A 26,440-nucleotide genomic window follows, 5' to 3' on the forward strand; every position below is an offset into this window, starting at 1 on the left:
AAGTCACATTTTGTTGGATCGGTTATTACTTTGGAGAAAGTTACCCACGAATAAACATTGACCTACTTATTTTTCTAGATAAAATAAAAAAGAAAAGAAGTTTTGTGATGCGAGCGTCGTTGATTTAGTTGTACGAGTAGGAAAAAACAGGCGCGCGGAAGTCGGATTCGTTTTGACGTAAGAAAACACTTCGATTTATACGTAACGAAATATGAAATGAGCTAAGTTGTTTAATTTTCGAAAATGAAAGCGCTGCTCAACCGGTGTAATAAAAAAACGTTGAAAGCCTATCGAATATTGCCTTGAATTTGTTTTTTTACACTGCAATGTCCCCGCAAGTGAGAAGATCTTTGAAATAGACCATTTTTCGCTGGAGCATGCTAAACGAACGTCTAAAAAAAGCGGTGAAAAATGGCGATGGATAAAAATAGATAAAAAAAAAATATGCGAATTTACAAGTGTCACGAAAGACGACGATAACTCGAACAAACATTCACGATGCTATTAACCAACCGCGTTATACGTCGTGAAACTTGAAAAAACTGCACCAACCTGTTGTAAAAATACGTATCATGTGCATTTTCGAAAGCTAACGACCATCATTTCAGAACAAATTGATAAAATTGACACGCTCCATTGACGTAGTTGTCACCCCTTTATTGCGACGCAGGAATGAGAACCGGATGATTCTCGAATTGGATATTTATTCAAATCAGGATACAAAACTGTCACTACACTTCCTTATTCTCTCATTTTTATCACTTCGATTTATTATTTTCATCCTAAAAGATGATCGGAAACTAACGGTTTTTCTGATTAGAATCCGTGTTGGATGAGAATTAACCTCAAATCTTGTCGGTTATTTGCCATAAAATTTGTTCAATCAATCCGAAAAATCTAGAAAGCTGTGCAAACAATCAAGTTTGAGAAAATCCATTTTTGCTAACTATCGTGAAGGTTAGAATAGTTTGTCTCGACAAATTATCCCGATCGATGCGCGCGCGGAGAGGTTATGTCGATCAAAGCGACGCCCGTCGATTCGGTCAAAGGACTTTGGCCCAGCTTCGACTGATTCTTGCAACGAAATTTTTTCGAGAAAATTTTGCACTCGAACGATAAATTAGATTAGAAAAATATTCTAAACGAATGAAATTGATATATTGAGACGGTAATTCAAAGGCGAAGAAATGGCACGCGAATAACCTCAGTTTTTGGTCGCGAGAGAAGTTTTGTTCGCGACGGTACCGAAATGTTATGGAAGTAACTTTCGTCGAGACTGTACCTACGCCAAGCTTAAAGTCTACAACGACGCGATGGAATCTTTCGGCACCGCGTGCCCTCAAACATCGAGGCAATGTCCAGCCCATTGTTGTTAGGCATTCTCTCTTCACGTGTTTTGTCGGAAATCGAGAGTTCTGGAAAATTGTTGATCGAAGTCGACCGTTTCTTCCATTTTTTGTGCATCTTGACGCACAACTTTTAATCGTTTTCACCGACTAGGTTCAATCATTTATTTGTTCCAAAACATGAACTTTCGGCTCGATCCCACATAGATTTTGTCACGATTTGAGAAAGTGTAAAATAATAGTACCGGATTATGAAGTGATTTTTTTCGAAAAATATAACCTCCAAAATCGCTCAGAATGGCGGAAAATGCGGCTGCAACGTTAACTACTAAGCGAAGACTTCGTTTCCGATAAATCTTGTATCCAGAAGAATCTATCGACGATAGTTATAAAAATAACGGGAGAAAAAAATGACTCGTTGTTTCTCGTGTCGTTCGCTGATCGATCAATCGAGTTGAACTACGATCTTGACGGATGCGACGAGAACGATATTCATTCCACATGTGATTCACGTGAACACCCGCATCAATTACGAGCAAGAGAATCGCTCGGTCTTCAGTTTTGTATTCAATTTGGATCGTGACCCCAGCTTCGCGGTGTCTCCCAGCTGCAGTTCCGGCGGTCAGTGATCGTAATGTTGAAAAAAAAAAATAACGAGCCACGTCGCTGCTCAACGGTGAACGGAGATGCGTCGGTGGTTCGAAACCCAACGCTGTCTCACAGGCAGAAAACTTTTGATTCAGATAAAAAAGTGCGGCGGGAGAAAAACGTGTAAACAAGGATTTTGGTTGACAGGTTAGAACAGGATCGTTTTTATTGTGTCTGAAATAGATAATATTGAGTTGACAGTGCAAACGCATACCGGAAGTCTCGTTTCGTCCTTGCGGTGATACAGCTCGGACAGAAATAGTTTGAAAAGTGTAGTTTTATTGGAGCGATATCTGGGAGTAAATAATTCGCGATTGGATCGAGGGAGAAGGAGCGTGTTTGAGGAAGAAACGCAACAAAGAAAATGCGAAAGATTTGCGTGGAAGGTCGCCATTTATGATTCGTCATTGTTTCGTTGGTGCGTGTTTTGCCTCGTTTCTTCAATTCCGCCGTGACCGCGTTATCGCGACCTTGTGACAGGCCGTTTGCATCGGCCAGAGGCGATCCTGCTAACGAGCCGGTTTCTTGACACGTGCGTACTTGACATTGAACGAAAGAGGAGGATTTTGCGAACGGAAGGTGAAAGACGGAGCGCTGGAAAATACGGACAAATCGTCTATTTTTCCACACCCGGTTCGTGACAAAACCAATCGACATTAGACGCGCAAAAATAAGAGCGCTGTTAATAATAAACGAGCGATCGAGATTGAGGCGAATTGCATCAGCCCAGCGACCCCAGCTTGCCTCGCGCGATCCTTCGTTGCTCACATATTTGCGATCCCCTCGGGTCTGGAGTTCAAGAGACCGGCGTAACGCGGAACGCTGCGGGGGTTAACGATAACCTCTGCTCTCCTCTCCCCAGGCGAAGCTCCACCTTGTTTTTGTGGAAAATTATGAAACGTCAGGAAAGAGTTTACGACGGCGATTGCTCCGGGCTTTCGTCACATATTCGATACGCGCAACGACGAAAACATGTGCAATAACGAACCGACGGTAAAACGTTGCGAGGGAATTTAACCCTTAGTGTGCATCTGGGGTCAGGTTGACCCCGAAATTTTTTTCTCGCATGAATAGCATTTACGGATGAGCATCTCGATAAGCGAAACCCCCGATATTAAGAAATCGTTATCCCCTCTCTAAAAGTAGGGAGCATAGCCAACTTCATACTCCAAAATAAATACACTTTTTGGAACGGTTGCAAAGTGGACTATTTTCCCCTTAAAGCACGGACCCTTGTCTGTAAAGCTCTGTAAGGATTTTTTTCAATGCTGAAAATTTAATTTTTTACGAGAGATTTAACCGAAAAAGTGCTTTTTACGCGCACTATCAACTTTGAGCACGTTTTTGAACAATGAAAAAAGATTTTTTTGGAAATTCGACTTTGCAGACTTAAAGTTGAATCAATTCGCTGCAAAAAGTGAGTAAACCTTTTATTCCGAAAAGCGCATAGTTACCGAGATATTCGATGTCAAAAATGACCTGGGCTCAAAGTGACCACACGTGCACGAAATGTCTCGCTGCGAAAGTGTGCACACTAAGTGTTAAGGAGGGTGGATTGCGACGATACAATGTTGCCATGCTAAACCATGTTGAAAATATGAAGAATTTCAAAATGATAAGAATTTCATAAAGTTTGCTAAATTTATTCTTTAACCCTTAAGGAGGGTGGCTACGTTCGTCAAATTGATAAGAAATTGATCAAATTTGGTGATAATGTTCTTCAACATCAAGTGCGAAGACACAATTTTTTTCAATATTTTCTTCTGCTTAGTTATCGAGTAATTACGGATTAAAGCAGATTTCTTATGCCCGGAATGTATACCTATATATATGGAAACGCTATGCTTATACACTTGAACTTTAGTGATCAATTACTCGATAACTGTACAGAAGAAAAATCTTAAAAAATTTGTACTGTCAAATTTGGCCCTAAAGAATGTGTTCACCAAATTTTATTAAATTCTTATCATTTTGAAATATTTAATGTATTTAACATGGTTTAGCATGGCAACATTGTATCGTCGGTAGCCACCCTCCTTAATAGTCACACGGGGTATATTGGATCCCAGGCGCTTTTCGACCGACGATACCAAATAGAAATTTCGAGAAAATGGGACTTGTGGTGCCCTCGGTCGATAGTTCGAACCTTTGGGAAGAGAGCCTCATCGTTATTATTTGAAAGGGCCCGTTAGTTTAGTTTCGATAGTCGATTAAATCAGACCGTGCGAAGATCCGGGGTCCGATCCACCCCAGCGTGACAAATTTAACTGATACTACCTGAAAGCGTGATTTCTCAGGTTTATAGAACGAGTTGATTTTTTTTTAATTGGAAATTACGATTTCTACATCAATTTTCGTGAAAAAAGTCATTTTTCCTGGATTCTTTTCTTTGACATTTTTTTTAATATTGAAAATAATACGAATAGAATAAAATCGTTATGTTCGTTTCTTAAAGGTCCAAAATACCTTGCAGTATTTTCATTTCATTTTTTTTTACAGTTTTTCAATTATTTATCGTCCCCCAAAGTGAGTGGGGTACTTTGGAAAGGGTTAAAAATATATAAGACAACATTAATTTTTTTAGATTTTTCTGCCACATAGCTCTCGAGTAATCGAACACTAAAGTTCACGTGTATAAGCATAGAGTTTACATTTATACGGTTATACATCTCGCGCATAAGAACTTCGATTCAGTGCTCAATTATTCGATAACCGTGTGGTAAAGAAATTTGAAAAAAATGTATTTTTATAATTGATGCCAAAGAATGTTATTACCAAATTTTGTAAAATTCTGATTATTTCGTGATCCACCCTCCTTGAGTCCTCGCTCTCGGGAGAGCCCCGAGCGGAAATCTCATTAAGGGGAAACGCCACTGTTTTCCCTCGAGAGAGAAAGTATCAAAATTCGAGTAAACGCTTCATCATTCGTGTCAATAAAAAAGCGATGAAGGACTCTAACGCGTTTTCCTCAAAACAAGCGTTCCCGACGTCATTCGAGGGAATGTAAGACGAATGAACCGACTGTTTCTGTTTTCCAACTATTCTTTGTCGCGTTTTATCACTTTTTCGAGACTGAAGAGAAAAATGAATGGCAGGAATCTGCAGTGGAATATTTTAAACGTCGTTCGCTTCTGAATCGTATTTCGGCGGAAAAATTACGAAAAAAATTCCAATTTTCGGTCCGTCAAACGGCACGCTACGAACTTTTGACATTGGGATATTTGCGTATACACGTGCGACGATCAATAATGAACGGGGAAGCGAGAAGCCGGGGTCTGATGACGCTAAGTGTACACGCGCCAAGTATGCGTTTTTACCAGGAAAGTAAGCGGATAGGCTCGTATCCGATTGTGTCTGCGGTTGATTATAATAAGCTTTCTCGCGCGCATGGTTCAGTCGCGAATTCAACGACCTGATCAGCGTCAACGCGTTGACGCGTGTGGTCCCTCGAGACCGAAGCAGTTCTATTTGAAAAATTTACGTGCAGTTTGTTGTTTTCTTCGGAAGTTTTTTCCCATTTTACTTACGATACGCAGTTCGTGGCTGATTCAATTAATCGATGAGAGTAAATCTAATGCACGGCGAAAGTTGCGCAAGGAGCGTCGATCGATAATTCTGGAAGCTTCGAGGTTAATAACACCGACGAGAATCGTTCCAACTTCTCGCTATTTTCACGCCGAAGGTTCTCGCTGATTTTACGATCTGTCTGAAACCACGGAGAGCAATAGACAAAGACCTCAAGTATTCGCTATTCCTCGAATCTAAGGGCCGATTTAATTTTTCGCCCTCTTCGCATTTGACAGGCGTTTTCCTTTGTAGTCACAACGAAGAGCGATACGAAGCCACACCGAGAGCTCTTTTTTCGTGGACACCGACGACCGTACCGCGCGCGTGCACACACACACGCGCACACACACTTTAAAATAATCATCTTTTATACATACTGCAACGGCGTGTGTCCACACTTTACACTTTTGTTATTTCTTTTCTTGACCGTACACTCGGATTCGTCTTACGTCCTCGTCTAGACGAGATAATAAGACCAGCTATGGTAATGGGATTCCGTTTGTGAGATCCGTCAGCAAAAACCGTTTGACCAACATCATAGGAACAATGTGCGGCTCGCATTCTTGTTAAAAAAAAAGGATGACAAATGAAGCACGAAAAATAAACGTCCACGAGTGACCGTTCACTCTGCTTTGTTCAAGAAAAAAAAAGAACGAAAATGGATCGACTCAACTTGTGTACGTCAACATACGAACTCATTTGCACACTTTTTTACTAACCGATTTTTTGTCGTCAACAGAACTAGAGTTATAAAAAAAAACAACGGCGGAAACGTTTGATGATAATGCTTTCCAGATTATCCTGGCTCGACAAAGTCGCAGCCTTCGAACATTCGTTCGATTGTTTCGTCGCGTGCAACGCTCGTACGGGAACGATGCAAATGATCGGTGCGGCCATCTAGCGTAACGACTCCGCACCAATAACGCTCAACGCCTTTTTTCCTCTACTACGCTACTCAACCGAGTTCGCAGATTAATTCCATCGGTTAATTTATGCAGTGTTCAACGCTCGCGCAGCTTTCCATCCAAATTTCATGCACGAAACGGATGAATACATTTCTATGTTGGGATTGGCTTTCAAAAATATGTAAAAAATTTCTATTCCCAGGTTGACGAAAAGAATTTCGTGACGGGGAAAATCGACTACAGTTGTATCGATGAAACGGAATCGTTGGAGGAAAGAATCCACTCATATTTTATTGCCAATTCAAAGTTCATGGAAATATTTTTTTTAAAACAGCACTGTTGGCAAAGATCGATCGACAGTCATTCGAAAAACAGTCCGAGCAATAGCCACATACTCGCAACTGCGATGAATCGACGCGATCAATATTTCCATGTTTGAAAAATGAAAAAGAACAACAAAACTGTCACATCTTTCGCTGAGACTGCGTTTATTAGAGGATGGTGAAAAAAAAAGAATATTCATTTTTCTCCACGTGTTCCTACGTAATCGCGACGTTGATGGCGCCAAGCTGGCGAAAAATAAATTTGACACGTAACGTGAGACGATAACGCTGAAGTCGTCCGGTGTTGGTTCACGTTCGAATGTCAATTTTGCAGAAGATTAACGATCAGGTAAGCGTGAATTACAAAAAAATGGTAGACCACGAGAAAAGGATGATCGATGAGTCAAATGATTTGTGCCCCGACTCCCCGACGTCATTTGTACATACGCGCGTATACATTGCTTCTTTGATTTACGAGCTTGCTATACATCGTTGTCAACGGCAATTAGCAAGGCTAATTTTTAGTGCATTACACAGGCGCGCTCTTGCGTCATCCAGCGGAACGTTCGATTTGTATTAGCCCAGAAAAAGCTGGCGAGTTCAGTTAACCTCAAATCCGTTGAATTTGAGCATGCAACTTTAAAAATTTCAAATATTCTGAAAAATTTTGAATTTTCCAAGAAATCTGCCTCGCTTGAGCTCATTTTCCGCATATTAACTCGTTTCTTTTCGCATTATAATCCGTCTCACAGCGCAGCCGTCACGTTTCCTGATAATCCTTCGTCCCCGGTGCTGTTTGCCTTATTTTTTAAGCGGGTTCAAGCAAATATTCCCTTAAAAAAAAAAAAAAAAAAGCGTCGTAACGGAGCTGTCTTCAAATTTTATCTAGAAATAATCATGAGTTTTTCGCGGCCCCGATAACTGTCGACACTTTTGTAAATTCTTATAACAATTGTCAATTTCTTCATGTCGGCCAGCCTCACGCGAAATAAAAACAAAGAGATTTCAATTTTTACGATATGAGCTTGAAAACGCTCCGAGGTCATCCGGATCTGGTGCAAACGCGGAGAAAAGCATTATGTAATTATCCGTCACGTGAATAAAAGCAGAAAAATATTTGTTAACCGGGCGAAAATAGCTCGTGATGAAAATCACCTTAAGCTCCCTTGACGGCTCAAGGAGAAAGGCCTTTCTCACCGTAAATCGTAATCCTTTTGTTGCTTCCAAACGTGACGTAAATTAAATGACAGGAGGAAAAGTTGGTTTAAAAATAAATCACTCACCTCTGCCGCTAATACTGTGAGCTCGGTAGCGAGAATTATCCTTGATGGAGGAGTTCAGTGAACATTGCGGCGCAAAGTCCGGGTCGTCAAGGTCAAAGGAGACACTCTCTTCGAACTCGGTAAGAGCATTTTCGTACATGATTCTGTTTGTTCGAGATCGTTTGTAATTTTTAAAATTTTATCACTTCTTTACGGTCTCTGAAACATTAGAGGATAAAAAAATGGAATGCTAATGATTTATCACAAAATTGAATAATCTCGATGGGAAATATCGATTAATTAAATTTATTCCGAGCCTCTCCATTAAACTCTTTGTAGAATGGATCAAACGGAAAGAATAGCAACGGAAGAAAACTGTACGAGCATGCGTGTTTAATTAATGGACATTTCTAAACTTGTAAATCGACTGCTATCGTATAACTAAGGTCGACATCGAATGTCAAGGTCGTGGAAAGCGTTCCGAGACCGGGCTCGGAACGTCGGTGCGTTGCGAATTCAATAGAATCGTGAAAAACCGTTATTAAATGAGAAATTGAAAAAAAGACTTACCAGGAGGTTGAAAAAAATCTTGCCAACGGAACGGTCGATCTCGAGTGCCATAAACACGCAGTTTTTATTTAGCTTTGCAAAAACGTATACTTTCTTATCGCACTTTGTGCAAAGAGACACTTTAATCGAACGAGGTTATTTTAGATATTTTTATAATTATTCCTCATTTCCTCGACGTTTTTTTTCACTCTAGAGATCAGATAAGAAAAAAAAGATAAGATTGTTACACCAACTGAAGAACGCGATACCGAACATTTCGTGTTTTTTCTACCGTTTTCGAATAAATTGTTTTACGGAATTTTTGCTCGTATTTATATTTGTTTTTTTTTTTTTACACAAAAGAGAACTTAAAATTGCATTCGCTTATAGTACACTAAGAATAATATTTATCGTGTCAACGAGAAATAAAAGTGAAAAAATTGAAGGTTAGCTAAAAAAAAATAATTTTCGTGATTATCTTCACTTCTTCCACTATCGTCCAATGTGCTTCTCTCTAGAGCTACGCGCACGAAGCTCTCGCGAGTCAATGTATGTGTTACCGGTACGAGGACGCAGCGTGAAATGTTCGACGAGAAAATTGCTACTATATGGCGCCCCGGTAACAAATGCACCGTGGCCCGAAGCTCGAACGATTACGGGAGTAAGTGTTCGTGTTGTCTGTTGTGTGTATCGTTACTGACAAAGAAAAACAGAAGTAACCGGGTGACATGCAACGAAGGAATTCTTTTCTGTTGTTTTTTTATCGCTGTTTCCGAACGTTCGTTCTAGTTATTTGTTTACAAATAAACGAAAAGTTACGTGACTTTTGAGAATTTTCATCGTGCGAATTTATTCTTGGTGTCTGGTAAAAATACTTTGCGATCAAAATGTCCGTTTTCACGAACCGTACACCGAATAATGACCTTTCGTCGTTCGAATGTTTCGAGTACAATAGTTCCTCGGATTCGTGATATATAATAGGTCCAAGTTTGTGGAAATTTTCGGATAAAATTAACCAAAAAAGTCGGCGTTCACAATGCATAAGATCGGAATGCCTCGGTGTGGCGAAGGTTGAAAAGTTTGCGAACTCTATTTAGCCGGGAATCGAAACTGTCTAAACTTTTTTACCCCCACCACTGCGAACATTTTTCCACACTGGTTCGTTCGTTCCTCGTCTGTCGCGCACGTGGGGCAGGTCAACGGCCGCTTTTTTTCTTTCTCATCTAATATGAAACGATGAGATCCTCACGCTCGGACTAACCAAACTATATTTAATTGGTGAAAATTGAATATATTTCTTTTAACGACCAAAGAATCGTAACCGAGACAAGATTTTGTACAAGTGAAAGAGATGGAGATTGTTTGGAATGCGATCGAGACAGACGGAAGAGAGAAAGAGAAACGACGTGAGAAATGGATACGAGAGATGCTTTGGGACGCACCGACGAGCGTCGAGACGATACTGGCTTATGTTTTATATCCCATTTGTACTCTCGTGTTTCACTTGGCTTTCCACGAGCCCACGAGCATTCAATCCCTATGAAACACGACGAGCATTTTTTTTCTCTCTCCTTCGTCCTGTAATTTTTTATGCTTTTTTTTTGTATTCTGGTTTTAGTTTCATTCGGAAACATGTGTTTCTGGCAGATTTTTCAATTTTGACAGTTTTCTTAAAAAACTCGATTTTTTCATTGTTTTTAACTTATTACGTCGCCGTATTACTCGTGCTGGTTGAAAATTTATTAAATTCTGTAAAATGAATCGTTTTATTTCTGTCCTCGATGGAAGAAACCTTTGTACAAAAAAAATTTTCGTGTTTTCAAAATCGTGATTCTCACCAGTTTGATCGTATCGCGATGAGTCAATCGATCGTATTATCAAATTTGATAAAACGAGGAAACGGTCAAAAAACAAAATCCTGAAAAATTTTACCACCGTCATTTCATTAGTATATAACGATAAATGTGATAAATATGAAAAATATTCTCAGTACGTCATCGGGCAGTTGGACCCGGCATTGTTCGGATATATCTATATATATACGAGAACAATGCGGGGTCCAAATGCCCGGTGACGTACTGACACCCTGCCTTATGGAACTGCCATAAAAAAAAAGTTCAATATACGAATAAGCCTTGTAGTTAGGAACGTTTTTCCAACTAGTTTTTATTTATGGAACCTCATAAATCGTAACGCTAGAGGCACGTGAATGTTTCGACCCTTTCCAAATGACTTAACTACGAACGCTGACGCTGCGAAAACCGTTAATACAGAACGAAAGCACAGAGCACAGATCCGACGGTGTAGAGCATCGAATTTTCAACGAAATAGTAATTAACTGAATTTCTGTATCTTTAAAGAATATTTTGACTGTGAGCTAGAAAAGTGACCTGGTTTGCCGGAGTTATACATAACTTGAGCGGTTTTGTGATCCTTTCCGATCTCTTTGCAGACCTAACCTATTGAACATGGAAAAATATGTGGAAAAATGGCTGCAAATTTTCGGACTCTAGTTCTGGTCTCGGACATTCGTTTGCGGACGAGACGAACCGAAAAAATTTATTTTTTGACTGTGCCTAACAATATTGTGATCGGGTTTCACCAGAAAAATGCTTCGTTCTAATAATCGGAGGAATTACTAAATAATTAATGGCGGATAATGAGGGAGCTCGTTTGCAGTAGCAACACTGACGCCAATAAAGGCGCTCAGCTTGGGTAGGGACAGTAGGGGCGGCTGGAAAACCTCGGCGGCTTGGCCCTGACTTTCAGCGGTGGCTAAGGTCATTGTAGGTGTCGAATGAAGTAAAAGAACTCTAGCTAGACACAGAATCTTAACAGAAATGGAACACGATCTTTTTTTAAAAAGTTCTATGGATTTTCTGTTGAATACTCAGTTATTTTTTCGATGGAGCGGAAATTCTTTCCTCAAAATTCCCTCTCAGGTGAGCAGTACTCTCGGATTGACTTACGAATTATCGTTCATTGGACAAAGGTTAATAAATAAAATCAAAACTCACATTTTAATTAAAGTGTTTTTTTGGCAGTATTTTGATTTTTTCCACGTGCTTGTATATTGTTGATTAAAAAAATGTCACTTAAAATTAATTCGATCGCAGTCGATTTTCATCACATTCATTGTTTTTCTTCTTTCATTTCTTATTCACTAGAATTAATTCCTGGACGATAACTATCGCGGATTAATTCGCGAACGTACAAACAAGCAAAGTTCTCTGATATTTTTTCATCATCTTTTGTATACAAGTAAAATTAATTATTTCTTCATGCACAAATAATAATTTAGTATTCCCATCGAGAGTTCTTTGAGATGAAAACTGAGAACGTCTAAGAGTGAGCAAGATCAGAAGGTAGTATATACAAAAGTCTTAAAAACTATTTAAACTTTCCACTGTCCTGGGCGGCATGTTTCTTCAAAACATTCGAGCAAACCCTGAAATGAAATTTCCTAATATTAATCATCTGTGCGATGAAGATAAATTATAAATTATCAATGAATTCTACGAATAATGGAAAAATAAATTTCGCTTCGTACTTAATACATGGAAATGATTCTGGTAAAGTTGTAAAATGTCAATTTTAATCAAGTTCAGAAGTTAGTTAGAAAATGTCAAACTCACGTGAATTGGGATGCGGAGCTTGTCTGTACATTTCTGGCGGAAAAAATCTTGGTGGATAAGGTGGTCGCATGGGAGCCATCATCGGTCGCATTCCACCTCGACTCATAGGCATTTGACCAGGCATAGGCATCATCGGACCGATCATGATGGGCCTCGGATGAAAACTCTGTAAATAATTTTCTGACTTCGTAATTCAACACTTTGTCCAGGAATTTTTCATTTTCAGGAGACTCTTCAAGCAAGTTCGAGAATGGAATGGGTTTTTAAAAATTCTTTTCAGTTTACACTTTTTTTGTTAACTGTGGTAAACTGTGCAAGATTGAATCTGCGTTTGCAGAAAAAAATTCCAACCCTCAGGGCTAATTATTACTCTTATTTGTAAATAATGAATGATGGAAATGAAGTTTTCGAAAAGACGTGATTATCTCTGTTTACTGACCTCGTAGTACAAGGGAACTGGCATAGCATCTGCATAATGATGAGGCATTTGCATCCTTCTCTCCCTCGATCGATCGTTGCGGTTTCGCCTGTCACGAGAATCATCACGCGAATTTTCACGATGATCTCGATGAGGTATTACTTCTCTGTTCGACCTGTAAAAAAGATCAATGTCTGCTGCATTTCGTGCAATAAACGCCAATTTTGAGGTTATTTTTTAAATAAAATTGTACAAACTCTCGAGATTATTGAAGAAAATATTTGAAAAATTTCATGTAGGGAAAAACAAAATTAACGTTCCGATTGTTAATTTCGTGACTTATTTCTCGTTACCTGCTTCGAGTCTCGCTTCTTCGTGATTGTCGATCAGCTGAGTGGGAACGATTCCGCCGATCTCTGTGGTCTTGACTAGCATCGTGACTAGGCTTTCGCAAAGAGCGGTGTCGGCGTGTATCATCAGACTCGTGTCTAGCTCTGTGTTCCTTGCTTCGACCACGATCTGATTCGCTGTTGAAAAAATTCATAGAAATATGTAATCGGATCTTGAAATTATTTTTGGGTTTGAATGTAAAACTTTTTCAAAATTAAAGTTTTAAACCACGAAAATTAGAAATGATTTCTTACCCGGATTGCTTATGGCTTCGGTGCTCTGTGTGCCTGTCGGCATGTCGTCTAAAGTTTTCATATCTATAAGTGCAAAACACAGTCATAAGATTGTTTAGAAGATGGGTCCATCAATTTTTTGATGGACACCCAGAAATGCAATACTTCAGCTAATATTATATATTCAATTTCGCCATCTCTCTTCTGTTCGTTCTGATCTTTGGGATTTATCCATATTATATTTTTAACCGTGTAAAACTGCATGGAAAAAAAAAATTGAGAAAAATCAATTTTATTTGACTCGTGTTTGATCTTTTTCATTTTTCCCATGCCTGTTTTGGTTTTTTGGTTCTTTTCTAACCATGTCCTGTATTTTTTAAGACTTCCTATTCACACTTCCGTGTTCTCATAACCTCAAAATCTTTAGCGTTTTGTCACTTTCAGTTATATTGTCATGTGTCAAATACAGATTACGTAACATTGTCGTTTGTCGGAGAAATAACATTGCACACGAACACAAAGACAGGATGAAACACTGAAAAACACATCTTCAATGTTGCAAGAACTAATCCTCGCTGTTTATATTTTTCAATAAATACACCGCAAACGAAATCCATGCTAGCAGTGGATTTGATTGCTCTTGTTTTTTTGTATTTTTGAAAATATTAAACCACAATGTTTATAGACACTTTTTGTTAAGGTGTTTTGAATGTGATACTGATTTTTTTTTTGACTGGCAGTGTGTTACCAAGCAATGTTTTCCATTACCAAAAGCCGAGCATCAGTAGTCAGCGAAGATTAATTGGAAATAGTAGGAAAAGCAAATATATCATGTACAAGAAAATAATCATTCTTGATGCATGTCATTGACGACAAGTTAATAGCTGCTGTGGAGGAAAAAAATCAAATTAATAACATCGACAGGACTGTGATTACTAGATATGGAAAAATATTCATACAAAATTATAAAACTCTATAATATTTTCTTCTATTTTTTAAAAAAGAATAATACTAGAGTAATGTAATCAAAGTCAAATAAATATTCACTTCAAACTGAAAATCAATATCCCTGTTACTAGACTTTAGTTTTTTCAACCCAATCTCCCGTGAAGGAAAAAATTGGGGTTGTTCTCAAGTACGTTATCATAGTGTAGAGTTGTAAGTCAAAAAACCACTCGATAATTATGAAAAATGCAAATCGCTCGTTTTAATTCATCGAATTAATTCAATGTGAGTCTTTTGTTCTGTTTTTGTACTTAAATATTGTAATGAGCAATGATATCAGAATATTGATTTTCATTGACAAAGTGGTATTGGAAGTAAAGTATGAAATCCAGTAAAACTTGTAAAATATAGAAATATTGTGTCACCATTTTTCAATGAAACAAATGAGTGAGAAAATTGTTGTCATTCTTACGGTTTGATGAAAGAGAGGTAACGCTGTTGATGGAGAAACCAATCGCATGGTCATGCGCAACGTTTCTCACAGTTTTCTTCGATGTCCTCAATCCAATGTTTCATGTGCTCCTCGACTAATTTCAGTAAAAACAAAGCATCCGAACACGACAGAGCACAAACACGACGCACGCGCGCGCGCACACACACACACACACACAGCCATAAAGAAAAATAATGAAATGAATGGATGTAGAAGCAAGGAGAAGCAAAGGATCATGCGGAAGTCCGTCTCGAGTTTTCAGGTCTTAAGCGTCTCGTCACTAGAACAAAATAGACTGTAGTAACAACAAAACAATAACTGCCTAAAAAACTTTTGATGCACGTTAATTTTTGAAATTATTTCAAAAATTTGCGAGGAATCGGCACGATTCATTCGTTTTGATTTCTCTCGAAATCATTAACTCGCTCAAATTCATAAAATTTAGATGTGCAACAATCTTTCCTTAAAACTAACATAGTTATCCACATTTTTTCATTTTCATATTAACCTCTTTACTCAGTTTTTGGTTATCCTAACGATTCCTTAACGTAAATTCTGGGTACAACTTTATCGAGTTATACCCAATGTTAGTGCAAACTCAGTGCAACAAACGAAGTAACTGTGAAATTTCACCAAGTTACTTCTCTTGTGTCAACAATGAAAAGTAATATTTTTCGTTGTAGATTTTGAGAAATCTAACGTGAACGATTTTTTTGCAATAGACGACCCTCTTTTGGTGAATATTTTTAAGGAAATATAAAAGTGCGTCACATATTCTGAGAACAAATTTCGTACCACAAACATGTTCATGGTTTTTCACCAATTTTACTGCTGCTGTAGAGAAATGAAAATGCTGATCTCTCGACGTCGAATTTTTTACTCGAATTCGTAATGAGGGTCGACCCAAAGTATCCATATTATAGAAACTCGAGTACGATACATAATTATTTACACTTTTGCAAATAATTATGCTCATACTATAATTGCAACATGTGCAATCGAAAAATTCGTGTTTCTTCGGCGAGACGAACCTCGAATCATGACTGTCGGTATGGCGCCTCACGCTTGATCTGGCCGAGGGACTCGTCGGTGACGCCGAACGTTTTTTCGGCGAGGATTTTCGTCTCTCTGAAAATAAACGTAAATTCGTTTGTATAAATGAATGGTGATAAATCGGTAAGCCAATGCATATGAATGATTTTGTAAATTTCTTTTCCATTCTTGTTATCCGACTCCTTGCTCTAAACGAATTCACTAGTTAAAAATATTTTAGAAACTGTAGATTAACGATGAGAAGAAACAAACCTGTTTTAAGGTCGCTCACTGAAACAACGGTGCGACGTTCCTCGACTTCGGAAGCTGGATCAATCGGCTTCTTCAATTCCTCGCGCTCGAAAATCGGCTTGGAACCTTCACCTGTGAACAAACAAATTATTAAACGGCGAACTCGAGATTGACTGATGAAATGAGGTGCGATGATGTTATAGAAAGCACTCTTGATGAATAGCGATGCATTAATGGGAGAAGCGCTATTTTGGAAATTTATTTCCATTCGGTGACGAGTCTAAGTTATAAGCATCAACTTTCTCGATTTATGGAGGTTCGTAGAGGCTTTGAGCAAGATGCTAATTTCCGGTAGTCAAATTACTGATTACGGAAATTCACATCCGCGCTATAGAGATCAGAATGTGTACGAAAATGAAAATTTGTGTTGGTTAAGAATGATAAAAATCAACTAAACGGAAGTGTTTCTTACTCGCTATATTCATAAGTGAACTTCGAAACGTTGTAAATTATAAGTTTATCAATTTTCATTGTATGCGTAAATAAATTCTTTTATGGAAGCAACAAAATATGATATTTTTCAACCACAAGAATAAACTTCATTGATCAGTTATAAACCGTGAAATTATTTGTTGCATAGAGAATCGTTGTAATTGAATTTTTTTACGTAGAACTAACAATACATTATATTATATTTACCAATAAATGAGTTGTAATTAGAAAAATAAAGATTCTATGTCTCACTCAATCCAATTATCGAGATAAAGCTAAATAACTTACAAGTATCTCAAGAAGTGTCTTAAATGTCAAAATATTTCGTGATGACTTTGATTATTCCACCGATAAAAATTGATGAATTTCGTGGTAATTTATTCCTGAAATTCAAGTTTTTGATAATCCGAATGTAAATGCTTAGAAATATAACATAAAATGGTCCGTTTGTAATTTCATTTGTGAAACTATTTGTAATTTGAATTTTTTCAGAATCGTTAATTATTCCCGAGATAAAGTGAACTTTTTTTCCAACTTTTTTATGATTTTGAGTATCTTCAAAGTCGTTTTGGCAGCTTCAACAGAAAGTTCCACGGATTTTGTAGGACTTTTTCTTCCTTCAAAATTCAATATTTTCAAAACTAATAAAAAAAACCGCGGTCAACAACGCGAAGGAAATTGTTGTACTAAAAACAATTGAATTTCTCGACCGAGCTTGAATGATTCTTTAGATTTCGTACATTTGATTTTACTTTATAAAATTCATAAAGTTAGGCCGGACATCTTCAGGATGATCGTCGATTATCTTCATTGTAGAGTTCATCGATGTTTTATTCTTCGAGAATGCTTTTTGAAAATTCGTGTTTTTTGATAAAATCCGTCAAAAAAACTTTTTAGAAGAAATTTTGAAACTAATTCAAAATCAGTATTAAATTGATGAAAACATCACATAGAATTTGATTACGGATAAGTATCGTTGGAAATTTGAGGATATACTCGTTATTTTGGATGGTTATCCATGGAGTTAAAAAACGTTTCAAATTAATCTTCGAGTCGACGTCGTTTCCGGGTTCTTTCAATTTTCCATGACGATACTGCACCGACAAAAAATTGCCAAAATAACCAAGAACAGAATAACAGCAAAAAACATGCAGAAACAAATGATGATTAATCTTAAATAGCGAACAAAAGCAAAAAAAAAACAACACTCAAATAGCAAATATATCTTGTGTCATGAAGAGTAAGCTTGATATGAAATATTCTAAATTAATTTTCAGGATATTTTGTATGAAACTCCACGCTAAGCAGAGGAGTTCAAAATCTCGAGTGAAATGATTTTCCAGACGTTTAGGAAATTTTACTGCAGACTTGCAAGCGGCTGCAAAACCCGACAGTAAACGAATAGGTAAATGTCATCTTATCCCAGGAAACATTTTCAGGAAAAAAAAACCAAAAACCTTTAAATGAAAAAAAAAACGAAGCATAAAACACACAGATTAAAGCACAGCACACAAAAAAAATGAAGCAATGGATTACTGCACACTAAAAATTTGTGACGAAAAATGGATTCTTACACATTGGTACTTTTTACGTGATCAAATCCGATCCATCTTCGTGTTCCATTTAACTTGAACCTAAATAAACAAAACATTTGTTAAATTCAGTTTAAATTTATGTTTGAACGACGGTTACCTTCACAATTTTCATTGATGAAAATTCTTCTTCAAACCCCATGCAGAGTCTGTAAGTGCTGTAATTTTATTTTTTTTTCCAATCGTTGATTCTGCTTCCTTACTAATTTGAGTGACTTGACGACGTGATTTCGTTAGAAAAGATTACAATAGGTTACATATTTTCTAGATGTTAACTGAAGTTAAAAAAATTCCCGTGGAATTGAACAGAGAAAAATCGAAAACGCTGCTCCATCTTCCTGAGTCTTCGTGAGCGAACACCGGTGCGACGAGTTTTTTTTCTTCCTGATCGCTGGTTAATTACCGATTTTGAAACTCGTTGAAGGCCAAAAATATTGAAAAAATGATCGAACAAAAAATTCAATGAATTTAATGAAATAGGAAATCAGTCGATTCGGTTGAATCTTCAGTGCCGATCTCGTAAATTCTTCCAAACGCCGATGCCCCCTCAAAAAAACTAATCATCGAGATAAAAACTTCTAACGTGTCTTCGAACATTTAAGAACAGACGAAATTGAAGAGACTTTCCGTTCCCATAGAAAAGGACCGAACTGAAATATCTCCACGACGAACAACGCTCGAATCTCATTATTCGATATCCGACAAAAAAAAGTTCTATTTAAATTACCCTGTCGTCTCTTCACTTTGACGTCCTCGGGATCAACTATTTCACGTTGCAGCTCGTTGCTCGTTTCCGTCGTTGTTAAATTCCGGTGAATGTCGACTTTTATTCTTCGCAGTTCCGTTAAATCTATCTTCGTGCCTTCCGGACCATTAAAAAGTCGGCCGTTGCTACTCGACGATTCCAATCTAAATGTAAAATCAGGAATAATAATTATCACGAAGTATAAATCGTATTTAACGTCGATTGAAACTCACTTTTGCGACATGACTGCAGACTTCGACGTGCTAATTTTTTCAGTTTCACGTTTGTGACGATCATTCGGTGAAGAACTTCTGCTCCTATCTTTGCTTCGACGAGAAGATCTTCTCCTGTCGTTCTTGAGCTCCTGTGCTCTTCGTTTTCTTTCGTACTCTTCGATTTTTTCTCTCTTCAGTCTTTCATGCTCTCGTTCCAGTTCCTGCTGTCTCCTCCATTCTCTTCTCCGTCTTTCTTTCTCTTCGAGTTCTCTTCCTGATGGATAGTAATCGGGGAGTCTCGACGACCTCGAACTGCCGACATCCGATCCCGAGCCGATTCGCTTCATGGTCTAAACACAAAATCGTCTATTAGTCATTTTTTTCAAACTCGGTGAATACAAATTTTGACGCTCCATCTGCAGAAAATTTTCTTTTCTGATCATCAACGCACGAAACTTTTGGAAGCATTTTTCACGAGCTTTTTCAACGCAATCGTTACGTCACTGTGAACAATTTCTTTTTTCAAGCGAATCAAGTAGGAATCTCACCATCATTCTTCACTTGAATGGATTGAGTCAAATTTTTGTACACTTCAAATTCAAGTAGGCAATTTAGCGATTTTCTGAATATTGATCTGAAGATTCCGAAAACTGAAATTCAACTGCCGGAGTGTACAAAGAATGAAACATTTGAGCGTTCGTTTGCATCTAAGGGACATCGGTGAGGACCAATCAGCGCTCCGATTGTGTAGGCACGGTGGGAGATCGAGGGATGAAAATGGTTGGATAGGTCGGGATTGGTCGAGCTGGTGTATCAGGTATTGGGGTAACTTCTTGGTCGAGCGGTACCAGGAAAACTTTGGTGACCCGTAATTTTTTATGACTTCTAAGAAAGTTATGAGGATAATCCTCAGATCCAAATTTCCCGAGTTCGTATGACGGAAATATGGTACAATAGTTACTGTCTATAAAATAATTAAGCCGTTGAACCAGTGGCAAAACCCTTTGTGGGTTTAAATGGACGAAGTGGCGCCTTAGAGTCGGAATACGATTGCTAATCTGTTGTGTAAAATGCTTGGAGAAATATTTGAAAGATCAACGATACCAGTTGAAACGAACCTTGTCAAATTCAGTCTGCTTTATCAGATATTCGGTTTTGAAACCTGCTACAATTGAGCATTTCAGACTTTTCCAATAGACTGTTAAGAGTTTAGAAAAATTTAGGACTACTCGCAGTGTGGATATGCTGATATAAATTATTCCATTTGGTGGATCGATAACAAATACTTTATAATACTCAATTTCAAATTCTGAATTTATAAACAATCTATCGAAATGCTCTATGTAGCATATTTGGTGGATTTTGGTGGAATTGGTTCGATTGTGATGGAATTATGATCGATAAAACGGATTGACGAACAAAAGAGTTTTCCTGATGTTGTACATTTTATAGATAGTCTCTGCAGATTGTTCTCGTAGTCTTTCTTGGATTTAATCAGATTCATGTAAGAAATACATTTTATGCAATACTACGCAGATGACTATTATTTTGTGATTTTCAGTCACATTTTTGCAGTACTCGGTGAAATATATTCGTGACACTATTTGCACATACTCAGTTTTATCTTCAAACTATATCCTTGCAATACTGAGTGAAACATGTCGATTATTATACCATTTGCAATCACTCATCTTGGTATCCATATTATACTGTTTTAATACTCAGTGGAATTCCTTGTGATACCAATTTGCAAATACTCAATTTTGTCTTCAAATTATGCAATACTCAGCTAAACATTCTGATTATACGACTTGCAATTTACTCAGTTTTATTACCAAATTGCAATCCTCGATGAAACGTCCAGATTAAACCATTTGCAATTACTCAGTGAAATATTTTTATGAAACCATTTGCATATACTCAGTACTATCCTCAAATTATACTTTTGCAATACTCTGTGAAATATCCTGATTATACTACTTGCAATAACTCAGTTGCATTACCATATTTTTATTTTGCAATACTCGGTGAAAAATGTTGGTTATACGATTTGCAATCACTCAGCTTGGTATCCATATTATACTGCTTAAATACTCAGTTTTATTTCCAAATTATCTTTGTGCAATACTCAATGAAACATCCAAATTATACCATTTGCAATTACTCACTGAAGTGAATCCTTGTGGCACCATTTACATGTACTCAGTTTTATTTCCAACAAATTATATCCTTGCAATACTCAATGAAACATCCCGATTATACCATTTGCAATAACTCAATTTCATTTCCAAATCATATTTCTGCAATACTTAGTGGAATATCCTGATCATACTATTTGCAATTACTCAGATTTTTTTTTCAGATTGTAATTTTGCAATACTCAGTGTGACATCCAGATTATACTATTTGCATTTACTCAGTTTCATTACCATATTATACTTTTGCAATACTCAGTGCAACATTTCGATTATACCATTTGCAAATACTCAGCTTGGTATCCATATTATACAGTTTTAATACTCAGTGGAATATCCTTATTACATAATTAATTCGCATATATTCAGTTTTATTTTAGAACCACATCCTTGCAATACTCAATAAAACATCTTGATTATACCGTTTGCAATCACTCAGCTTGATATCCATATTGACTGTTTTAATACTCATTGGAATGTTCTTGTGATATCCATTTGCAAATACTCAGTTTTATCTTGGAAATATATTTAATTAATGCAATACTCAATGAAACATCCGAATTATACCATTTGACGACGTTGAAGTTTGCAATGTTAGAGTCCAACGAATATAATGAAAAAAACATTTGTAATGCACTCATTTTTTATTTCACGAAATCGTTGGTGAAAGTTGAAAAACCACGAAATGTCAATTTGCAAGGGAATAAAATTAGAGAATTACTGAAATTGTTGGAGAGTTTTTTCAGATCATTTCGTTAAACTCCAACGTTGCCAACTTCAACATCATATCATTTGCAATTACTCAGTTTCATTTACCATTTATAATTTTCAATACCCAGTAAAATATCCTTGTGTCACCATTCGCAATCACTCAGCTTGATATCCATGTTATATCGTTTCCATTCTCAGTTGATTGTCCCTATTATACCATTTGCAATTACTCAGTTTTATTTCCAAATCATATTTCTGTAATACTTAATAAAATATTCTGATAATACCATTTGCAATTACTCAGTTCCTTTCCAAATTATATTTTTGTAATACTCGAGTGAATATCCTTGTGATACAATTTTTTCATACTCAGTTTTATTTCCAAATTATCTTTGTGAAATACTCAATGAATCATCCTGATTATACCATTTGCAATTTACTCAGTTTTATTCCCAAATGATTTTTATGCAATATTCAACGAATCATCTCAATTATACCATTTGCAATTACTCGGTTTAATTTCTGTATTATATTTTTGCAATACTCTGTGGGAAATCTCAATTATACATTTTGCATTTACTCAGCTCGGTATTCATATTATACTGTTTTAATACTCAGTGGAATATCCCTATTACATTATTTGCATTAACTCAGTTTTTGTTACCTATTTTATCTTGCAATACTCAGTGAACCATCCTGATTATGCAATTTGCAAACTCTCAGCTTCGTATCCATATGATACTGTTGCAATTCCCAACGAATAATCACAATTACTCAGCTTTATATCCATATTATACTGTTGCAATACTCAATGATATATCTTTGTGACACCATTTGAAATCACTCAGTTTCATCTCTTTCTTCTATCTAATAGTTATATTTTTACAATATTCAAAAAATATTTCTATGGACCTTTTCATAATTCGTTAAAATTGTAGTTTCAGTATCATGCAATACTTGATAAAATGTCCTCATTTTAACTTTGTTTTGCTCAAATTCGCACAAAGAATTATACTTTCCAAGGGCTCGGCGAAACAACCACATTCTAAACTTATAAGAGCGCAGTACTTTATTATAGTCTTTTCAATTTTTCTATTTCATACCCAAATTATATAAACGCAGGACTCAGTGGAATATCCACATCGTTTTTACAATCCAGAGCTCGATGTCTCAATTAAATTTTGTTATTTCTTACATTTAATATTTACAAAATTTAATGCAATCTCTTTATTCTCATCACACAGATATCTGTATAATCTTCTTTGAATAAGCAGTACAAAATTTATATTTGGAGTTCTTATTCATTAAAGTAGCTTTTTGAATTTTACAATCAATCCCAAATCTCTATCTTCAAGACTCCCTTGTAAAAAAACTTAAATTTTAAATTAAATGAATTTCCAAATTGAATTATGGATAGCAAATTCTCAAAAAGTACTCTATATAAGATACATGTAAAATTATAACCTCAATTCTCTATATAATTATCTGATCTTACGATCAATGCACTAGACAACTCAAATTCGTAAAAAAATCTTCGTTTTTATCGTGTTTATGAAAATAGAAACAAATGCAGTATTTTTCGATAAATTGAAGAACTGATTCGTCCCTCACAATTGACCGAAGGTGAGGATACGAGGTTAGGTTAAAAAACTGGGAATATATTGTGTATTGCATAAAATATTGACCGATGTAAATGGAAAATATTACATTACCTTTCAAATAGATGATACTCGTATGTTGTTTCGATTCGTGGAAGAAACGACTCTTATTTTTCAAACACTTTTGAGAGTCCCAACGTCAGGAACTCTCACCTCGAAGAAAAGACGCGGATCGGAAGTAACCAAAGTACCAAAGCCATTAGCCGACGCTCACGCTGAAGCCGAAAAAAGCCGGCAGATACGACGCCACGCCACGGCGGCGCCACCGCCGTGACGTGGCGCCACCGTGGCGTTACTTTGAATTTCTACTTTTTTTCAGTGTAAATTGTTTGTAGGTGATTGTCTCATCAAAATCGACGCTCACAAAAAACTAGTCAATTAGAAATTTTTTTTTTAATCCATGTAAAATTAACTAATGATTTTTCCATTTTGAGCTATCATATATTTTTATACACCTAATCCTGATATAATTTAAGATTTTCGTATTCACTGCCGATTAAATAGAATTTTACCGTTCCTATTTCACACTTCATTCTAGGTGCGTTCATGTTGCTATATATTTGCACTAAAAATGCAAAATATAGTAATACCATTCAATGGTAGTGTTAGCCTTTGTAGCGCAAATAGCGACTCCTTGAACGCACCTTTTACCATCCTTCATGCTGCGTGAGCTCACATTTCCATTTTTGTTTGGCTACAAGGAAAATATTGCCAATAAATGGACACCATTTTGCTTTATTTTTATTGTTCCTTTTGATCGATTTTGACAATCACCAAGACAAGGGCCTGAAAATATGAAACTCGAAAAAAGTAAGAAAATACAGTGGAAACGTACAAATAAAGAGATTTTCAATTTTTGTATCAATAAACAATTATTATTTCATCACGTTTGTTGTATTTTTGTTTTTATTGTACGTTCTCGATGCAATCCATCAAAATGGGAGCATGATATTGTTTAAAAATTTGAAGATCATAGAATCATCTTAAATAAGAAAAAAAACAGCAAAGATGGTCCAAGAGTACTATAGTACATTATAACACTAGGACGAAAAAGTTTTTCGTACGCGTGTTATACGAAATTTTATATTACGAGGTGCGGAAATGGGGGCTTCGCGTACGTTTTGTGTACGCTTCGCGTACACAAAACCCCCATTTCCGCACCGCGTGATATAAACGCATTTAATTCTTCAAATTCTTCCCGTTTCTATATTGAAATAATCAACGCATACAATTATAATGCTGTTGAGCTATACATATTTCATTAGGAAATAAAAAAAAATAAAATAAAATTAAATTAAATTCACCAGTCGAACTAAAGAAATGTGAGAAAGTAGGGGCTGAGCAAATTTGGAATAACTTTTAAAAAGTTTTATATCTATTGATAAGCAATAGATATTCTCTTTTTCATCGGAGTGCTTTGTACCATTGTGTGCTAATTTTGTTTAGTTTTGTAGACAATCGTACGCTTTCGTTTGTTGAAATGCTGTATTCTTAGAATAAGCTTGTTAATATTTTTCAATGCCTATGCTTCAAATGTTGAATCTTTAATTTCCAGAACGAACTGATAACATCAGTCGTCCACAGTCAAAACATTCTTTGGTTTCGAAGAGAACTGTATTTCCAGTGCGGATACTGCGGGTCACATTTCTAAAACTCCCCACTCTCCCGGTATACATAAGTGATCGCTCGCAAAACAGAAGAATGACACTCTTTGTTCTGCAGCCCCAGCAACTACATAACTACAATATTAAGAAGAAAGTGAAGATCACCGTGCGTTTTGCATTCGATAGATTTCTTCCAATTTCGATGATATAATTCGTGAGATCTTAGCAACGCTTTTATCGCTTTGTATCAAATAGTGTTCAAAGAACGAACAAGAATCATATTATCCAAACTCATTCGTCGATACTTCAATTTTCAACTGCCAAGACATCGGAATACATCAGTTGTGAGGATTCGAGAAGTGAAGATTGTCGGAAAAGTTGCGAGCAGGTATTTTATTTAGACCATTCGATAACCGGTCGCACTTAATCGAAAACATTGATTGTCTTGTTTCGTTTGCTGGTAAGTTTACACCATTGACGATGGAACACAATAAGAATGGTCGTTCACACAAAGGATTTCAAAATGTCACGGAATATCATATCACTGGAATTACAGTTGAAGAATTCTTGAGCCGCTATCATCGTTCCCCCACTAGGTACATGATTGACAGATTAATCTATTTTTTCCAATTTTTCATTCCAGTATAAAGCAAGAGAAATGACTGATTCTATTACCATATTGAAAATTAACTTCCTTGAAATTCGTTATGCTGTATTTTGTTAACACAGATCTTCACCAAAGAAAGTGCAGTGTGAATCCAAGAAGACAATGGAAGAAACAATGCCTAAGTCTAAGACAGTTGATCCCAATGACAGCACGTCGAGCAACCCACCGCTATCGAAGGATTCGGCAAGGGCTGAAGATTCTTTGTAACTGAAAGTACAGAGCTGATTCTATCTATGTCCGGAAAGGATCCTAAATTTTAACGCCACCATGAAACTTTGTTGTCTCAGCCAAAATGACATTATTTTCTTTTATATTCAAAAAATGTATCCAACGAAAACAATTAATGGTTGAATAAAGTAAAATCAAAAGTATGGCTTTCAATAATCTCAACATTCAATTCTTTTGGTGGCTTTGAATACTACCGAGTGATTCATATGTAATCGACAGCACCGTGTGAAAACAAAGTCAAAGTAGGACGGCAGACAATCTGATTATCGAGAGTCCTGGTAGCAGCTCAATGCCGAGTGTCAAGAAAAAGTCAGTGCGAGGCCTACCAAACTTTT

At 36.7% G+C, this 26,440-nt stretch overlaps 2 protein-coding genes and 1 long non-coding RNA gene across 6 annotated transcripts in view; 1 reads left to right on the plus strand and 2 right to left on the minus strand.

Moving 5' to 3' along the window:
* Positions 1–8,211, minus strand: part of Pino (Pinocchio) — a 39,810-nt gene extending 31,599 nt beyond the window's left edge. The window contains exon 1 of the mRNA XM_043419879.1: positions 8,073–8,211. Within this exon, the coding sequence (XP_043275814.1) occupies positions 8,073–8,211 (139 nt within the window). The remainder of the gene's footprint in view (positions 1–8,072) is intronic.
* LOC122411232 (uncharacterized) lies at positions 5,932–26,248 on the plus strand. Of its 4 annotated transcripts, none has more exons than XR_006261121.1 (5): positions 5,932–7,138; positions 8,040–9,261; positions 25,162–25,598; positions 25,676–25,806; positions 25,940–26,248. It is a non-coding gene; the product is annotated as an uncharacterized lncRNA (long non-coding RNA). The 4 variants fall into 4 exon arrangements; XR_006261120.1 differs by having other exon boundaries at positions 6,650–7,138; positions 8,040–8,191; XR_006261122.1 differs by lacking the exon at positions 8,040–9,261 and having other exon boundaries at positions 6,669–7,138.
* LOC122411228 (female-specific protein transformer-like) lies at positions 11,619–23,815 on the minus strand. The gene is made up of 10 exons (XM_043419875.1): positions 23,661–23,815; positions 19,061–19,392; positions 18,810–18,991; positions 16,020–16,130; positions 15,746–15,842; positions 13,298–13,360; positions 13,007–13,180; positions 12,675–12,828; positions 12,236–12,401; positions 11,619–12,048 (listed from the first exon to the last, which is right to left on the minus strand). Exons 2-10 carry the CDS (start codon positions 19,387–19,389, stop codon positions 12,029–12,031), a joined length of 1,296 nt encoding a protein of 431 aa, XP_043275810.1. The 5' UTR covers positions 19,390–19,392; positions 23,661–23,815; the 3' UTR covers positions 11,619–12,028.
* Positions 26,249–26,440: the final 192 nt, after the last annotated feature.

The sequence above is a fragment of the Venturia canescens genome, chromosome 5, assembly GCF_019457755.1.
Source record: "Venturia canescens isolate UGA chromosome 5, ASM1945775v1, whole genome shotgun sequence".
NCBI lineage: Eukaryota > Metazoa > Arthropoda > Insecta > Hymenoptera > Ichneumonidae > Venturia > Venturia canescens.

Coding starts and splice junctions, on each gene's coding strand:
- LOC122411228 (XM_043419875.1), bottom strand. CDS start 19,389: ATGAAGCGAATCGGCTCGGGATCGGATGTCGGCAGTTCGAGGTCGTCG. Junction 16,131..18,809: donor CAAAGTGAAGAGACGACAGG/GTAATTTAAATA, acceptor GTTTGTTCACAG/GTGAAGGTTCCAAGCCGATT. Junction 13,361..15,745: donor ACCGACAGTCATGATTCGAG/GTTCGTCTCGCC, acceptor TTGCACTTATAG/ATATGAAAACTTTAGACGAC.